Source organism: Epinephelus lanceolatus, chromosome 15 (assembly GCF_041903045.1).
Source record: "Epinephelus lanceolatus isolate andai-2023 chromosome 15, ASM4190304v1, whole genome shotgun sequence".
Lineage (NCBI taxonomy): Eukaryota > Metazoa > Chordata > Actinopteri > Perciformes > Serranidae > Epinephelus > Epinephelus lanceolatus.
Genome location: NC_135748.1, coordinates 4,286,154 through 4,305,584, shown reverse-complemented (window position 1 = coordinate 4,305,584; position 19,431 = coordinate 4,286,154). Strand labels below are relative to the sequence as shown.

Here is a 19,431-nt window from a genome sequence, read left to right as displayed (position 1 = left end):
GATCCCTCTGATATCTCTTACCTCTACCTACAAAGATTATAAAATTGGACTTTTTGACATTTAATGAGAGCTTATTAATTTTAAACCATCTTGCATTTGTGTTGTTTATTTGGGTGTGTAGGTCACTGTGTGATAAAATCATGTTCATATCACCAGCAAACAAAATAGGTAGTGAAGCTTTACAAGCTGATGAAAAGACATTAATGTAAATAAGGAATAATAAAGGTCCTAATGCAGATCCTTGTGGTAATCCACGTTATATTAACAGTGGTAGATGCACAACCATTCATTACTACATACTTCTCTCTCGCCCATGTAACTAATTAGCCACTTCAGTGTGTCATCTTGAAAACCATAAAATTGTAATTTAGCAAACAAAATATCATGATTAACGGTATCAATGCTTTTGATAAGTCTAAAAAAATACCTAGACAATAGTTGTTAATATCAGTAGCTGCCTGTATGTTATCTATGAGCTGTAAAAGTGCCATATAAGTAGAACTGTGCTTTCTAAATCCATTTTGATGTTCGTATAAGATATTATTTTCTTGTAAATGTTTTAATACTCTACTGTAAATTAACTTCTCAAGGATTTTTGAAAAACAAGGTAAAATGGATATAGGTCGATAGTTTGTGAAATTGCTTTGATCACCAGTTTTAAACAATGGTACAATTTTTGCTTTTTTTAGCTCTTTGGGAACAACACCGGTTGCCAAAGATCGGCCTAGAATATGGGTGAGAGGTTCCAGTATGTAGTCTGACACTTCCTTTACTAGTTTTAATGTCTTTATTTTGAAGTAGGGCCTACAGCAAATTTCTCAATCTAAGCTTTTATTTTGAAACGCTGTTCCCTGGTGTTGAGTCAGCCAATAATGGACAGCTACTTATTAGAGACAGCAAATTAGTTTGATGACATGGCCAAACAAAAGTATGACACAGCTGAATATATTTAACTGTGTGGACCTTAAACTAATGACTAAGGAGAAATATGGACCTCGTTGCTGGACCAGTTGGGAACCATTGTTACAGGATGTAAAGACTGGAGCTGCTCCACAGACAATGAATAGTGAAATATGTTGTAGATGACACAGAGCAGCTAGGGGAATGTTCTGACTATTTGGATACATTTTCTGTTTCAGGACTGAGAACACTACAATAGAATGAAGCTCATTTGGGTATAAAAAGGAAAACAAACATTCATTGTCTATGGAGCAGGTCCAGATTGTATACTATGCCATCGCAGGGAGAGTAATTTATGTTTGCTTATATTGATTTAACTTTCTTTGGCCATTGAAATAACATATTGGAATTCCTAGGAGGTGTTCCCCTTTAAGATAAAGTTCAAATCAATGACTTCTGACATGTCTCCTTTTATTTCCTGTTTGTATGAAAGCAACTGAACAGAGATGAACTACTTTCAAAACTGATGGACTGTGATGTAGTAATCTACAACATTACCCAGCATGCTGAGCAGGTGGAAGAAGCCCTCTGGGCTGTCTCAGGTCAGTGGTTGTCAGTCTCTGTTGGGTGGTTGGTAGGGTTACAGGTTGGTCATTCATTTCTTCTCTTCAGACTGTTCATACACATTATGTTGAATGTCTTTAACTACATCTACAGTATCTATGGACTGTTCTTTACTTATCAGAGGAAGGGGGTGGCTGAGGTGTGACTTTTCTTTTGTAATTTGACCTTCCCCGGAGAAGCTGGAAAAAAGCCTTGGTTTTTCACTTTTGTTGTGCATGTTGGTTAGTTTGTGCAAATGGTTAAATTGTTGCCAAATTTAAAATGAAACGTAGAATAAAATGATTTTGATGAAATATCACTATTTTAGGCTCAGATTTGATATTTATTTATTTATTTATTGACAGAAGCCCTCATTGCACATGATGTGTTCAAGGACTGTCAGAAATTTGAAAATCCAACAATAATTTCTGTTCTGTTTAATGAACAGTCCCTTACCATGCTGACTGCATTAAGAACTCTTCTGGTAGGCTACCATTACTATGTCATCGATACCAGTAGACACTCTGGGCAAGGTACCCATTACTTTTGAAATTATTTTCCAGTAGTATCACATGAATATTTTCTCATAATGATACTCACAGATACAGCCCCATGGGAGACTCTCTGTCTGCTCTCAGAACTACTACAGTAAATACTAATATCAAGACATCAGTCTCAACTAGGGCTGAAAGATAAGGGAAAATAATTATTTATTTAGACTAATGTTGCGATTGTGATTCAGTATGAGATTAAAAAAAGTTCCTTCTCTTCTGCATAATTCACTATACACAAGCAATAAGCCATATGACCAACACAACATTGAATACAATCAACATATAAACTGCTCTTTCATGTAAGCCAGGCCTGCGTATTATGGTGAAATGAAATGAATTAAAGCTACTCTTACCTTTCTTGCATTTCACACAGCACTTCGAAAGAATTTGAACATTAACATTTGAACACATTTTAAAACTCAACCAGAGTCAGTGATGACTGATGAGTTTTAGAATAAGGTTACAGTGCTAATGTTAGATAGTAGCAATAACGTTACTAATAAGTGGAAACGCACAAGGAAGATAACGTTAATGTTTCAGAGGCTATGCTACAGTAGGCTAACATTAGCAATTAGCAACTGGATGCTGTGTCGTCATATAATGTCCTGCACAGTCAAATGCAACCCCAGAGTTTTGAAACTTATCTGGGGTCAGTGATTACTGATGAGTTTTATAAGATAACATAAATGCTAACGTTATATAGTACTGGTGACTGGCAACAAACAAGGAAGATAACACAGAGGTTCAGGCAACGTTAGGCTACAGTAGGCTAACATTTAGCAACTGAATGCTGTGTAGTCATGTATAACGTTATAGCCTATGTTACATTAGAGACAAACTAAAAATACCTGTCCAGCAGAAACTCTGCGACCATCTCGGCCCTTTTTATCTCAAGATGAAGCTGCATCAGTCTTCGCCATCACTCGAAAGCAGAGCCGGGAGGTGTTACGCAAGTAGTTACGTCAGTTGGAGGCCTCCACATGCGGAAGACAGACAGGATGCTTGGCCAATCATTGCATTCGGTCCAAATGCAATGATTGGTCGGAGTTTTCTTAGAATCATGCGAGAATGGTATAATTATGAGTTTTTAGTTCTGGTGGAATTCATTTACATTTTAAATTTCCAGAAAGGTCAATGTTGCTTTAATACATTATTTGATGTGAATATGCACATCTTTATTTAACTATTAAATTGTAGTCTGAGTGGGTGGAAGTTCGCTGCATAGATCAGCCTCTCATTGGGCGGAACGAGCCACCCGCTGAAGTCCCGCCCTACCACCTCTGGTTGTGTAGCAGTTTTCAACCGTTTTCAACATGTCCTTTACTAACTTTTGCAGTGTTTGATCTTGCGGGGATGTAGCCATTTTTCTGCCATGGTTCGCGTCCTGTAGGCGATATTTTTGAGGGCGTGTTACACCAAAACCTGTTTCCCCCCGACAATATTTTTGCAAGCGCACGGTTGCTGTGGCACCGCCCAGAACGATTGTGATTGGTTGAAAGAAATACAAGCAGCCGGGGCATTTTTTTCTCCAATCATAAAGTGAGAGTCGGCCCAGCCAGACCTTTTTTTTCTTGAGAAAGGTCTGGTGAGCGAGACTAATTGAATTGTAAAAACCTTCAATCACAGTAGAATATATAAACTTTTAACTTCAAGTCTTGTTAACATATAATATGTTAACATACAACATACAACATATAATATGTTAACAAGGCATTTGTGGCATTTTCAAAGTTGTTTTCTTCTTATCTTATTCACATGTCAGGTGGAATGTAGGGCAGTGTTCCAGCCCTCTGGTTGGTAACATTGTGAAGCATTAAAAAAACTTTTGTTTTTTCATCACAGCTTTTGCAGTTTGAAAATTGCATTCTCTTACATTGCAATGTGGATTTGAATGTGATTAATCATTTGGCCCCAGTTCCAAAAACCACATCGGTGTCTAATATCGCACCATGTTGGGCCCCCCTCTCCAAGTTTGAGAAAGTGACCTAAAATGCTGTCTACTACTGTATCAGTACTTTCTGTTCTGTTTAGTAACATGTTATCCATGGATAAAATGTGAAAATAATATGGTTTTCAACTGTGTGAATTCATGTTTTTTATGCGTCCACGCTGGTGATAGCCATGGCCGGAGACACTATTTTTTTGGGCTGTCTGTACGTATGTACGTTCCATACTTGTGAACACAATATCTTAAGAACATCTCAAGGGAATTTCTTCACATTTGGCCCAAATGTTAAGTTGGACTCAATGATGAACTGTAAACTGTAAGAGAAACTTGACTGGTGCGATGAGGCATGCAACCGTGGGACCTGTAATTCTACTTTTACCTTTAAGAAGGACCTCTTAACCTAACATTGCCCCAAAAGAAAGTCTGCATATCTGCATTTTTATTTAAGCAGTATATTGCAGAGAGGTGGTCTGCAGCCTACACACGACCCAGTCTCTGAACCAATCGATTGTCAGTCTGAACACAGTAAGCCTTTGGGGGGCAGGTGGCAGTTATTTCAAGAGATCCTGTGTAGCCAGCATATATCTGGGACAAAACTTCCTCTTCTGTGTACCGGTCATTTCCACTAATCTCGATAAATAGATATCTGCTTATGAAAGCAGATACATCTTTCAAAAAGGTAATATAAAGCTAACTCGTTGTCAGATGATAGCTAAGGCATTCTAAGATTGTATTTGAGCTAGGGATGCACCGAATATTCAGTAACTGAATATATTCGGCCGAATATTGCAAAAAAACACACATTCAGTATTCGGTGGAATAAGTTAAAAGCAAGGCCGAATAATAGCGGCGTGTTTTGATAACGCAATCAAACAGCGTGCCGTGACAGGCCGAGTAAAATGTCGGCAGTGTGGCGATCCGCCCGTCACCACACTCGCATTTGTGACTAAAAATAGTTTTGAGCGAGCAAAATAGGCTTAAATCATTCAGCACGCTGTGCGAGCAGCCTACAGATTTCAACCAGCAGCAGAAACGAAAGGCGAATCCCACCGATTGTGGGTTGAACAGGGGTCACAGACACAGACAGTGATGTATTCCTGTCAAATATGGTGACCATCGGCTTACCGGCGACAGATAAGTCGGCTCCCATAATATCCTCTTCTTGGCGTGTGGACTGCCCAGAAGTACCTGAACAGCTGAGCCAGCCGAACACAGGTATGTGATGTGTCAGAGGAGAAACAAGCCGTTCACGGCCCACAAACCTCACCGCACTTTAGGGACTGTTCTTTACTTATGAAGGGGAGGAGGGTGGCTGGTTGATTCTTATTTTATTTGTTTATTTTATTTTGATCCCCCCTATGTTAATCACTTATTGATGCTGTTTTTGAAGTATGAATAAGTCAATAAGTAATTTATTCCATTGAAATATCATTGATGTATTATAGAAAAGTGATTTATCTTTTTATAAATGACAAAAGGCACATCTGCCTCATTTTCGCTGTGGTATCGTGATACTACTCAGAACCATGATATTTTCATTGGTATCGTACAGTGGGATCCAATTTTGGTACCATGACAACACTAATCTGGAGGGGGTTCATCTGCAAAAACGAATGAAAAACTAAACAACGATATTCGGTATTTGGTACTCGGTATTCGGCCAAGCGTTTAATATTATTCGGCTTCGGCTTCGGCCACAAATTTTCATTTCGGTGCATCCCTAATTTGAGCAAATACTCAATCCACACAGCCTGTAATTTGCCATTCAGATATGACTGACAATACTACACTTGGACGACATATGGAATCCTGAACACTTCCGATATCAAAATCCTGTCCTGTCGACATGCAGATATTTCTTTATAGATATTACACATTGTTAGAAAAATACATATAAGAATACCACAATTAATCAGGTAATGAGTCCTCTTGTGTTGTATTTATAGCTCTCCATAATGAAATGAGCCATTTCTCTGGACCGAAGATGTTCATCCTCGTCTCCACAGTGATGACCTGGGCGTGCAGCAAGCCAGTCAATCATGTAAGTGGATACATACAGTACAATATACAATTCCCTTTTATTCCCTTATCACATATTGTACGTATAGGCCTTAGGACTGGAATGTATTTGTGCATTTGTGCATTTATGTCATTTGCTGTGGATTAGTCCCATCGTGTAATTTATAACATGTCAAACAATAACTTAACTGCCCATCACAGAACATTTTCTTTAATTATCATTTTTGTCTGACCATCAGCAAATTACCTAACATGTTAAACTTACAACAGAGTGAAGGAGAGAGGTGCAGCAGATCTGATTCCTCTTTTGCTATTTGTATTAGATAAATTGATGAGCGGAACTGTTAAATACCTCATTATATATACTGTTAATAATATTAGAAAATAAATAAATAAATACATAAATTAAATAAAAGTTATTACATCAGTCATGATTATTTTTTATTTCATGTGAATTAAAAATATAATTTATCTGTGAGTGTTTAAAATTTGTTTTTATTGAAACCTCAATGAATTACAGCTAATTTTGACAGTGTCCTGGCTCAGTTCACTCATCGGCTCTGTTGATACTGTTGTCAGTAGCATTCCTGTTGCTGCCTGTGTTGTTGTTGCTGTGTATGTAACAGGATGTCCCAGTCACTGATGAGATCTTCTGGAGAAGAAGAGCACATCCCAATTTTAAGCCACACATTGACCTGGAGAGGAGAGTGGTCAAAATGGGCAAAACTGTGAGTTTCACATTCCTTTATATTTTGTATTGGAGACGTGATTGTCACGTATGGCCTTGTCACATGGCTGTTGCTTTCAGAACAGGACATTGTTCTCGACATACGTGGTGGCGTCAGGACTTCAGTACGGGATGGGAGAACAGACCTTCCACTTCTTTTTCAAGGTGAGGCTTGAAGACAACTGGAGATTGTTGCTGTAAATGTCAACAGGACCCATTTTATCTTTACACTATACAGACATCTCTATTTATCACTGAAGCTAAAAGTTTGATTTGGAGAAAGACTTTTAGAAACTCTGCTTTCAGTGTTGACGTGGAGACAGATAATACAGAGTTTTTGGTTTGCTACATCAGTGTGTGCGCCATTATCTCCTTTGTGAGGTGACGTTTCATGCAATGGCAGAAGTAGTCTGAATAGTGCTGATTCTGTCCTTGCTAACAGGACTTTTTACATGTTTACACATGAATGTACAATTATTCTTCCACTTTATTGAGGTACAGAGGCGTCAGAATTCACTACAGAGGTCAGTGTGTATGGAGGGGATTTTTTTGTTGTTGTTTTTTTTGAAAAAGAAGGAGGGAAAAAGAAGTACCTGTGTCCATGTGGATTAGGCCTAAATCCCAACAGGCATCACCATCCTCAGGCCCTAGTCACATAGACAGCATTTCAGCAGCTGGTGGTAGCTTTTTGTAACTGTTACTGAATTAAGCTTTTTGCTCACTGTTTTTGTGTTGCTACGCACCTCACGTTTTGAAGCACTCTGAACTAGAGTTGAAAAAACTTCAACTCAGAGCGGAAGAGCTCCCCATGTCATCTCCGCTTCTTTTCCATTGTCCAGTCGGATGATTTGAGAGGCAGATTACTGTCAAATTAATAAAATAAAAAGAATATATAAAAGTAAACGGTAGATTGATTACACAGGAAGGTTATGGTAAGGAGGTGATGGGGTGGCTGTCTGGCAACAATAAAAGGCACAGCAAGGGTTTTTTAATGGTGGCATTCAATTTTTAGAAAAAATGCAGTGCAGTGCACCTTGTGTTTTGCAACCTGCAAAAGGCTTTCTGTGTGAACGGGGCCTCAGGCCCAGATATAATTATTTGAAATAATCTGTATTATTAGACATCATGGCTGGGACAAGAACAGGAAATACCTGTCTTTGGAGACGGCAACAACATCGTCCCTACGATTCACATCAACGACCTGGCATGGTAGGACAAACAATTATTAGTACTATTTTTTTCTTAATAGCTTCTTTTGACAGCTATGAGGTTATAGATTGCACAGCACCCTGTACTACTAAAGGCTTTACAAAACCAGACCCAGATTGACTTAAAGTGGCAACATTGATATCTAAAGGAAATATACATGTGCTTTAAACAATGTGATTTCTTTGTGTTTAAGTGTGATTCAGAATGTGATAGAACATCAGCCCAAGCCGTATTACCTGTTAGCTGTGGATGATTCCAACAATACCATGGAGGACATTGTGAAGGTGTGTGGAGCAACTAATCAAGAAATCTTCTGCCAAAGACACAAGCCTCGTCAGTGGGTTGAAAATGAATAAAGCCTGTAATGTAAAAACAAAACAATATATTTAAGAATTATTGATCAATTTATAGCCCAATTGTACACAAACAACGCAGTGAGTGTGTCCCAAATCACACACTTCTGCTAGTATACTTCAATGCAGTACACTGTACACTACGTACTTCTTGCACGGTGCACTAATCTCTTCCTCTTGTGTGTCGCGTTATCGCCAACATATGACCACTATCTCAGCCCACACATAAACCATAACATCAGTGCTGATTAAAATGTACTGCTGTAGCTCAGAACAAGTTAGCTAGCTAGTGAATGCTAACGTAAGCTAGCAAGCTAACGTTAGCACTCGCATTATTGTTTGAAGTACCAAATCATTACAGACCCGACAAACATTACTGACAGCTTCTATTTAACAAGTCCTGACAGGCTCCTCGTTGTCTCCAGCCACCATGTCAAAAGTTGAGAAGTTTGTAATGTAGCCTCTGCGACATCACAAAGATGGTGACTGTTGAGTGTGACAGGTGTCCATCGTTCCACACTCACCTTTTGGACCGTTTTGAGTGCGCCAGCCCTACACTGCATTTTCCTGTACTATGCAGTGTGAACCTACCTTGCACACTTGTGCCCTCAAAATACTAACTGTTTAGTACAGAAGTATGAGGTTTGAGACACACTGTAGGTCTCAGTTCTTATAACACTATTGATACAGTATACTCGGCCTTGTTAAATAAATGCTTGATATGTTTCCTATATGCAGATATAATGACATGTGAGCTCTTTCTCTACTAGGCAGTTGCTTCTTCACTTGGACCAGGGAAGATCCAGAAAAGGCCATTTGAGGAAGCCTTCCTAACACAAGACTTGAGTGTATGTTGTACCTGTTTAAATTTTTCTTCAATTAAAGCCCGGACTATTATTTAATTAAATCACTGAAGTCAACAAACTTATATTTGGGACAGAAGTCTATATGGGTAAGGCCTTTAATTCCTTTTAAACTTAACTGTTAAGATGGGGAACATGATCAAATTGTTTATTTTAACCAATATATATATTACATGTATAAGAATTGGCTTTGAATAATATATCAGTTATGAATCATTCATTTGATCTAGCTCAAGGCATCAGAGAGAGAGTGTCATGACTCATGACACTCATTTTACAGCAATTGAGGATTACAGCACTGCGACACTACAACACCACTGTATTCCGTTAAAACAAAATTCACAACGTGGATTAATTTTTATGAAAAACCCCTTTGATTCTTTGATTGGTGGACCCTTACTGACTCAAGGAATATGAATAAATTACAGGGTAATCTAGGAATGGACACATATTCTGACTGTATGACAGCTTCAGAGGTAGGCAGTCACCACTTGTTCTTTCGTCATGGCGGTATATCTGAATGAATTACAGTCTACAGGCTAAAAAGAACTGAACAATTGAATCATGGAGAATCTAACCGAGCTAACAATGTGTAACATCTCCATGTTAAACAAAGTTTAAATATTTTTATTTGTATGTGCAATTTGAACATGTAACAAATGTTAGCTTGAGTGGGTAGCCAACAACTGCTTTTATACATCCATAGAACTTCTATAAAATTGAACTGCTTGGCAACCAGACCAGACGTCTAATTGAGACAGGTGTTTATTTTTCAAAATGTGTAGCCACACCGGGCTAGTAAAAGGAACGAGGCGTTTAATTAGGACGAGCCTTTTAGTTGAAGTCTTACGGTGTTTTACTGCAGTGCTCAGGTGAGTTTGTTTTTATGTCACAGATTACACTGAATTTTTTACAGTCTTACCTCACTATTGCTTACAAAGCCTTAAAAACTAGATGGACATACATCTTGTGTGTGTGCTGCTGGAGCTTGACTTGGGACATTATTAGCTTAGCTTAGCATTAAGCCTTGAAGCAAGCTTAGCTGAAAACTTGGCTCTGTCCAATGTTTAAAGATACACCCATCAACAATCCTAAAGCTACCAACAACACATTTTATGTGGTTAGTTTAATCTACAAAACAAAATGAAAAAATGTTTTTGCTTTTTGGGGCTTTTGGAACATTTTCTTGACAAACAACAGCTGAGCACAGTGACTGTGTTTAGCTTTCTGGAGTCTTAACATCACAGTAAGATGGCCAGATTTGGTGCCAGTGTGCCTAAAAAGAGACCAAAACTTGTGCTCTCTGACCATATCTGGCAACTTGCCTTATAGCAGGAGTTTGTCAAGAAACAGTTTCAGCCCTAAAACCCTAATGTTTTATTTTTTTATTTCTGTTTGTGTACAGATCAGTCAAAGGAAATAGAACATGTTAGCTGTAGAGTTGGTAGATCAACTTTGGTTGTTGGTAGAAATTTGGACAGAGCCAGGCTGGTTGTTTCTCCCTGCCTCCAGTCTGTGTGCCTAGGATGGCTAAACACGTCCTGACTCTGTACTGAACGCAGACATGAGACTGATATCCATCTTGTCATCTCACTTTAGGAAAAAAAAGTAGTGAATAAGATTTATATCCCAAAATGGTGAATCATTCCTTTAAGATCTATTGACTTGTTGTTTCCCCTTGACAGGTAATGGAAATTGATTCCTTGCTGGTCAACCTACACATGGAGGCTGTCCATCTCAAGGAACTGTACTCTATCAGCTGGTTGTGCGAGTCTGGACTGGTGGAGAACATAGACCTGGTGGTAGAGGAGTACAAGCAGACCAGAGGACTACTGGTAGGTCCCAAAGCAAAAAACAGAAACCTGTCCTTATCCAAAGAATACGTGTTACAAAACAAGAACTATTTAAATCATAATCATAGCTGTGCAGCAGTGAGTCTGGACTAGGCATTTTGTGGAGGAACAAGAGATACAGGAGGATCTGTTGGCAGAACTGCCCCATGGTCTGGGACTGATTTGACCACATATATTTTGTAGTGTAAACACTAAGATGTCCTGATGTGTCTTCAAAAAGGACTATGTCCTCACTGCAGGTGGTTGTCATGGTGAAACCGTGATGATGCTCTATAATTTGCCCATTTTACTAATAGTTGGATGCAGTGTTGCTTAACTGTCCATCGTTGAGCCCTGGAAGGAGATGTGTGGAATTCTGCTGACAATGATATCTCCAACTGTGCTGATAAAACCACTAACATGATGAGCAAGCGGTTAGCACACCGAGAATGTGGACTTAATGTTTTTGTGTGGGGCCCTTTGACCTTCTATCGTAAGTAACATAGACAGTAACAAAATCTGAACACAGTTGGTCAGCTGGAGATGCATGATAGTCCTAGGTGTGAAAGAAGATGTGTCTCGGCTGTCCACTTGTGTTTGGATCACCAAAACACAATTTAACACCAGGTGTTAACAGGCTCTTGGAAATCACGTGTCTCTAATCCACACAGCACAATGTCTGCCTGACTAGGCATTAGTATATTTTTTCTACATCACCCAGGGCTCAAACTTACAACCATAGGGCCGTTTCATAGTCGACGCAAAGGCATGCAGGCGCTAACGCATTGTGACGCATCAAGATGCATTGGCCGCCATGATCCGTGCTTGCGTCTCAAAATGTGTTGTCCATTTTTTTGATACGCGACGCGTCTAATACCATGTGTTGCCAGCGGGGGTGATAATGCAAGCGACGTACTTGAAATTAACCACTTTTTGTTATTCACAGAAGAAGCAGGTATGAAATATGGCGGGTGAGGAGGAAAAACTGTGCGACCTTGTACAGGCACACCCCCATTTATATGACTGTTCTAGTACTCTAATAAAATAGCAGTAGAAAATGCATGGAAAGAGATAGCGATGGCAATGGGAAAGAGCATCGAAACTGTAAAAAAAGATTGGAAGAACGTGAGGGACAAATTCGCACGTGCACACAAGAAGTGGAAGAAGGCCTGCAAAAGTGGTGTGGGGCAGATGGCAGGGGTTAAAGTTCTCCGGCACAGGGCCGGATTTCCGGCGAGGGGAAGTTTCTGTCCGGCATGGGCAGAAGTGATCTACAGTGCGAGCATTTCACTCGCATTGGCCTCTAAAATATATGTGCGAACTGGGAAAATGATTTAGGCGCACAGTGTGCGAGTAAACACAACCTACTGTTTACCATAATTGGCATCGGACGTTTTTTCATCGATAACCGATCAAATAAATGTATTTTAAAACTTGCTCCTTTGGCTCTGATACAGCCGTCTCTCTCCCTGCCTGCAGTCCCCACTGCACTGGGCTTTGTAACAATGTCCCGCCTACAGCCCCCTCTGATTGGTTACACGGCACAAGTGATAGCCAATCAACACTGATGCCTGTGCATGCTTTCACATCATGTCACATTGAGACACAGAGCTCAGAAGGAGCAGGAGAGGCTCCGGTAAGCCAGCGGTAATTTTGAAGGTAAGGTAACAGAAACCAGACAGAAACGAAAGTTGCAATAAAAGTCCTCTATGCTGAAGTTTTAAAGTCACCACCATGACATTATATGATCCATTTCACTGATGACATGCTTGCCCAGAGGCGAAATTTCGACGTAACTGCCTGTTTAATTCACATCAAGCGTGATACAATTTTGCAAACAGCCTAAATGATTTAGCTTCTAAAAATTAATAAAACCAAGGCAAAAAAGAGATGTAGAAGCTATAAGTCAAAAAGTCTGGTAACCACTGAAAGTTTAATCTTTATTTATAAACTCATTATGCTATAAAAGTTTAATCTGAAAAGTAACTACTAAAGCTATAATCTTTTTGTTTGTTTTGATAATAAACACGTTCCTTTGCAACACATACATTTCTATTTCTTCATTTTGTGACCGCAACACCATGCCCCCCGCTCTGGAAAAGATTTCAGATTTCAGGCACACAAATCTTCCGTGCTCCACATTTCAGGCACAAAATTTTTTCTTGCTTTAACCCCTGAGATGGGTTTTGGGTACCCTCAGATTTTAAAGCGGCTAAACTGGATGAATGAGCACATGAAACATAGGACTAATGAGTTTCAGTATGTAGGCTAGACTACGGTAATCAGTCAGTAGTACAAGGTGTGATATTGTCATAAATTACATTTTTGACATACAGTTCTGGAATTTACCACACTACTTCAGCCTTGGCATGGACTTTTTTTTTCATGAATAGTGGAGATATATTTAGTGAGAATTTGCAGTACCTGTTTGCACGAAAACATTTTGATGCACTGTGGCTCATTTTCTGATATTTCAAAGTCTGGCTGGATCATTTGTGGAGGATGGTCTGAGGATGCAGTGTAGCCAATTTGGTGAGTGAAAAATGTGAGATAGGTTTAGTTAGTTTTACAATTTTCAGGTGATGGGCATCATAATTCCTGCAGGTTGGAGCATCTGAACATTTCTGCTCAGATGGGGCTACATTTTGGTGAAAGTTGCAAAGTCGTAGCATGTACGACTAATTTGCTGTGTACAGTTGCTGTACTGCCACCATCAGGACTGTTGAAGAGTTTTAGTTGAGGAACTTTGGTATAGGACTGGACCTTCGTACAAAGGTTTTTTTTTTCTGCATGGGAGGCCAAATTCAATCAATCAATCAATCAATCAATCATATATCCATCACATGAAATCACACAAAGTGCATCCCAGAGCTGCCGGCCCCTAATGAAATGGTTTACTATGTCAAAACAGGGCTTGACGCTAACTTTTTTCCCAAGGAGCACATGTGCTCCTAAGTTGAAAAAGTAAGGAGCGCACAAAGAACTTTAGGGGCACAATATAGGGGCATATACAGAAAGGTAAAATCATCAAGTTTTGAAAAAGTTTTGCAATTTAATTTTGTCTTTAATGTTATTATCTTATATATATTATCTTTGCAATATGATTATCTTATATAATGTTATTACTATCCTAAAACATTCTCCAGGTCCTCTGAAACTCTGCAGGGCGTTGCACGGCGCCCTCTCGTTGCTCAGCTCGGCGGCAGAGCAGTGCGCAGTAGTAGATACACAATGAATGGGTTCGTCGGCAGAGGTCTGTGCTTTGCGCGCTCTGTGTGAAAAGGGCTTTATCTCCACCCAGCCGACAGCCTGGCCGTGGAGAACGGTCCCTAACTGCGGGGAGAATGGGGCAGGCTTCCCCGTAGGTCCGCCGCTTCCTCCACACTTTGACTTATTTCCACGCTGCCGACAGTGGGACTTACATTCATTGTGCCGACAGTGGCTTGGAAAACCGCCCATAACCGTGTCACACGGGGAAGAGGGAAGAGGGAAGGTGGCTGGAGTTCCTCCAACATTTACGGTTAGATTATCATATTTTTTTATTGACAAAAATATAGGCTGCTTTGGCTGATTTTTTATGCGCACATGTGCCCCTAAATATTTTTTACAGTTCACACACACCTATTTTTAGTCGCAAATGCGAGTGAAACGCTCGCACTGTTGAGCCCTGTCAAAATATCATAGACATAGAGTTGCAACTTTCCTATATGTCTGAAAGTTGTTGTTGTTGTAATAATTGTAATAATATGATGAGAGTTTTCTTGGTTCTCATTATGTTGCACTTGATAATCCATCAAAGTGTTCTCTGCAGCCCATCCGTCTGTGTGTCCTGGGTCCTCCTGCAGTGGGAAAGAGCACGTTGTCCAGACAGATCTGTAAATACTATAAACTCCATCACATCACACTGAAGGAGATCATCTCAGACACAATCTCACAACTGGTGAGCTTCTCCTGAGGCACACAGACACATGTGCCATTGTTAACCTGATGCAAATAGACATACATTTCCTGTGCCTGTCTTTTAATGCCCCTACAATTCCATTTCTGTCCTCATCTTTAGGAAGATAAAGTGAAGAATGCTGATCCAGGTGCAGAGAATGAGGACTCTGCAGCAGAGACCAAGGAGCTGCTCAACAGCCTGAAGGACAGTGTGGAGCAGTACGGAGGTACACAATGTGACAGCCAGGGTTTACCTGCTTAGTACCACTCTGATACACCTCCAGAAACACCCACTCTGTTCATCGTTCTCACTTATTAGTCCTTGGTTCACGTCAACATTCAATATCCTTCTTACACATTCACTGGCTTTCAGTTTGGAGAGAGCAGGGCAGAGGAGAGACGTCGGGCGGAACAAAATGCTCATTGCACCATGGTGAAGAAAAGTATAGCCATCTAATCCCTCAAATTGTTCTTCTTTCACTCAGTAGCTATCAACAACTGTCCCTCACATCAACAGGCTGTCATTTCCCTGGAATCGATCTCGACACATCTTATTACCTGCCAGTCTTCTCAACCGCTTATGCCGGGTTAACACTACACGATATCAGCCTGATTATAGCTCAACGCAGCGTTGTACGGTGTCCGCTCGGATCGTGAAGGACAATTAGGGCTGACCCAAAAAATTCGAAGCTTTGAAGCTTTGTTCGATGGCACGGGATTCGATTGTGGAAAAAAAAAAAGATAAATATATATATATATATATTTATTTATATATAATAATAATAATTGTTAATAATTGGCAAACTTTCTGGGGAAAACCTGGTCTTATTAGGAGAGACGGCATTCACCCCACTTTGGATGGAGCTGCTCTCATTTCTAGGAACCTGGCAAATTTTATTAGTAATTTAAATCCCTGACAACCCAGAGTTGAGACCAGGACAGAGAGTTGCAGTCCTAAACGCCTCTCTGAGCTTCTAGTTCAGTTACCCAGCCATAGTTTTCATAGTTTTATACAAACGGTGTCTGTCCCCCAACCACCTAAATTATTTAAATCTAAAATTAAACAAAGAGGAGTTGTGCATAACAACCTCATAAAAATTAAAACCTCTTCTGTGACAGAAAGACAAAACAGGAGAATTAAATGCGGACTGTTAAATATCAGGTCTCTATCGTCTAAAGCAGTGTTAGTAAACGAATTAATATCAGATAATCATATTGATTTACTCAGTCTCACTGAAACCTGGCTGTGTCAAGATGAATATGTTAGTCTAAATGAGTCCACTCCTCCCAGTCATAATAATACCCACATTCCTCGAGGCAGCGGCCGAGGAGGGGGAGTTGCAGCCATTTTTAACTCTAGTCTGTTAATCAGCCCTAAACCTAAACTAGATTATAATTCATTTGAAAGCCTCGTTCTTAGTGTTTTACATCCGACCTGGAAAACCTCGCAGCCACTTTTATTTGTTATAGTGTACCGTGCTCCTGGCCCGTATTCTGAATTTGTATCTGAATTCTCAGAGTTTTTATCCAGTTTAGTTCTTAAATCAGATAAAGTTATTATTGTAGGCGATTTTAACATTCATGTCGACGTTGATAATGACTCCCTGGCTACCGCGTTTATCTCATTAATAGACTCCATTGGCTTCAGTCAGGGTGTACATGAACCCACTCACTGTTTTAACCATACCCTCGATCTAGTTCTGACGTATGGAATTGAAATTGATAACCTAAAAGTCTTTCCACAGAATCCCTTGCTATCAGATCATTATCTGATTACTTTTGATTTCTTTTTACTCGATTACACGCCACTTAGCAACAGTTACTATACTAGATGTTTATCAGATAGTGCTGTCACAAAATTTAAGGAAAAGATTACTTCGTCGTTAAATTCAATACCAATACCTTCAGTAACAGAGGTTTCCCGTGCCGACTTTAACCTCTCCCAAATTGATCATTTTGTTGATAGCGCCGTAGGCTCGCTGCGAACAACGCTCGACTCTGTAGCTCCTCTTAAAAAGAAGTTAACAAAGCAAAGAAAGTTTGCTCCTTGGTATAACTCTCAAACCCGTAGGTTAAAACAAATATCGCGAAAATTTGAAAGGAATTGGCGATTAACCAAACTGGAAGAATCTCGTTTAATCTGGACAGACAGTCTCAAAACTTATAAGAGGGGCCTCCGCAATGCCAGAGCAAACTATTACTCAGCATTAATAGAAGAAAACAAGAACAACCCCAGGTTTCTTTTCAGCACTGTAGCCAGGCTGACTGAGAGTCAAAGCTCTATTGAGCCTTGTATTCCTTTAGCCCTTAGCAGTAATGATTTTATGAGCTTTTTTAATGACAAAATTCTAACTATTAGAGGCAAAATTCATGACCTCCTGCCCTCGGATGGTAGGCCTACCTATCTAACCTCAAACACAGCTGTAGAATCTAATATATATTTAGATTGCTTCTCCCCAATTTCTCTTCAAGAATTGACCGCAGTGATTTCTTCATCTAAATCATCAACGTGTCTCTTAGACCCCATCCCAACTAGGCTACTTAAGGAGGTCTTTCCTTTAGTTAACACTCATATATTAGATATGATCAATATATCCCTATTAACAGGCTATGTACCACAGTCTTTTAAGGTAGCTGTAATTAAACCTCTCCTAAAAAAGCCCACCCTGGATCCAGAGGTGTTAGCCAACTATAGACCAATATCTAATCTTCCCTTTATGTCAAAGATCCTTGAGAAAGTAGTCGCAGACCAGCTGTGTGATTTTCTCCAGGATAATAATTTATTTGAGGAATTTCAGTCAGGATTTAGAGTGCATCATAGCACTGAGACAGCTCTAGTTAAAATTACAAATGACCTTCTGATTGCTTCAGACAAAGGACTCGTCTCTGTTCTTGTTTTATTAGATCTTAGTGCGGCGTTTGACACAATTGACCATCAAATTCTACTGCAGAGACTGGATCACTTAATTGGCCTAAAAGGTTCAGCACTAAGCTGGTTTAAATCTTATTTATCTGATCGTTTTCAATTTGTTGACGTTCGTAATGAATCATCCTTACGTACCAAAGTTTGTTTTGGAGTTCCGCAAGGTTCTGTGCTCGGACCAATCCTATTTACTCTATATATGCTTCCTTTAGGTAACATCATTAGAAATCACTCTATAAACTTCCATTGTTATGCGGATGATACACAGTTGTATTTATCGATGAAGCCAGAAGAAAGTAATCAATTAACTAAACTCCATAACTGCCTTAAAGACATAAAAAATTGGATGAGCACCAATTTCCTGATGTTAAATTCAGACAAAACTGAAGTTATTGTTCTTGGCCCCAAACAACTCAGAGACTCTTTATCTGATGACATAGTTTCTCTAGATGGCATTGCTCTGGCCTCTAGCACTACCGTAAGAAACCTCGGAGTAACATTTGATCAAGATTTGTCTTTTAATTCTTATTTAAAGCAAACCTCACAGACTGCATTTTTTCATCTGCGTAATATTGCGAAAATTAGGCCTATCCTGACCCGAAAAGATGCAGAAAAATTGGTCCACGCTTTTGTTACCTCAAGGCTGGATTACTGTAACTCTCTATTATCAGGTAGCTCTAGTAAGTCCTTAAAAACTCTCCAGCTAATTCAGAATGCAGCAGCACGTGTACTAACAGGAACTAAGAAACGAGATCATATTTCTCCTGTTTTAGCTTCTCTGCACTGGCTCCCTGTAAAATCCAGAATTGAATTTAAAATCCTACTGTTAACTTATAAAGCTCTAAATGGTCAAGCTCCGTCATATCTTAGAGAGCTCATAGTGCCATATTATCCCACCAGAACACTGCGCTCTGAGAACGCAGGGTTACTCGTGGTCCCTAAAGTCTCCAAAAGCAGATCAGGAGCCAGAGCCTTCAGCTATCAGGCTCCTCTCCTGTGGAATCATCTTCCTGTTACGGTCCGGGAGGCAGACACCGTCTCCACATTTAAGACTAGACTTAAGACTTTCCTCTTTGATAAAGCTTATAGTTAGGGCTGGCTCAGGCTTGCCCTGTACCAGCCCCTAGTTAGGCTGACTTAGGCCTAGTCTGCCGGAGGACCCCCTATAATACACCGGGCTCCCTCTCTCTCCCTCTCTCTCTCTCTCTCTCTCTCTCTCTCTCTCTCTCTCTCTCTCTCTCTCTCTCTCTCTCTCTCACTCTCATCCTATTACTGCATCTTGCTAACTCGGCCATTCTGGATGTCACTAACTCGGCTTCTTCTCCGGAGCCTTTGTGCTCCACTGTCTCTCAGAATAACTCATACCGCAGCGGTGCCTGGACAGTGTGACGTGTGTGGTTGTGCTGCTGCCGTGGTCCTGCCAGATGCCTCCTGCTGCTGCTGCCATCATTAGTCATTAGTCATACTTCTACTGTTATTATACACATATGACTATTGTCACACAAGTATACTGTCTGATACTAATACATACTTTCAACATATTGTACCACAGTAGCCAGAA

The 19,431-nt window shown here is 39.9% G+C and overlaps 1 protein-coding gene across 3 annotated transcripts in view; it reads left to right on the top strand.

Moving 5' to 3' along the window:
- Positions 1-19,431, top strand: part of ak7b (adenylate kinase 7b) — a 39,571-nt gene that overhangs the window by 1,898 nt on the left and 18,242 nt on the right. For 2 of the 3 annotated variants that reach the window (XM_078174864.1, XM_078174863.1), the window contains exons 3-12: positions 1,394-1,502; positions 5,952-6,046; positions 6,651-6,752; positions 6,833-6,916; positions 7,872-7,960; positions 8,154-8,244; positions 9,084-9,161; positions 10,862-11,011; positions 14,808-14,948; positions 15,069-15,174. In XM_078174864.1, coding sequence (XP_078030990.1) covers positions 1,394-1,502; positions 5,952-6,046; positions 6,651-6,752; positions 6,833-6,916; positions 7,872-7,960; positions 8,154-8,244; positions 9,084-9,161; positions 10,862-11,011; positions 14,808-14,948; positions 15,069-15,174 — 1,045 coding nt within the window. The remainder of the gene's footprint in view (positions 1-1,393; positions 1,503-5,951; positions 6,047-6,650; positions 6,753-6,832; positions 6,917-7,871; positions 7,961-8,153; positions 8,245-9,083; positions 9,162-10,861; positions 11,012-14,807; positions 14,949-15,068; positions 15,175-19,431) is intronic. The other variant, XM_033642327.2, reaches the window with a different exon arrangement.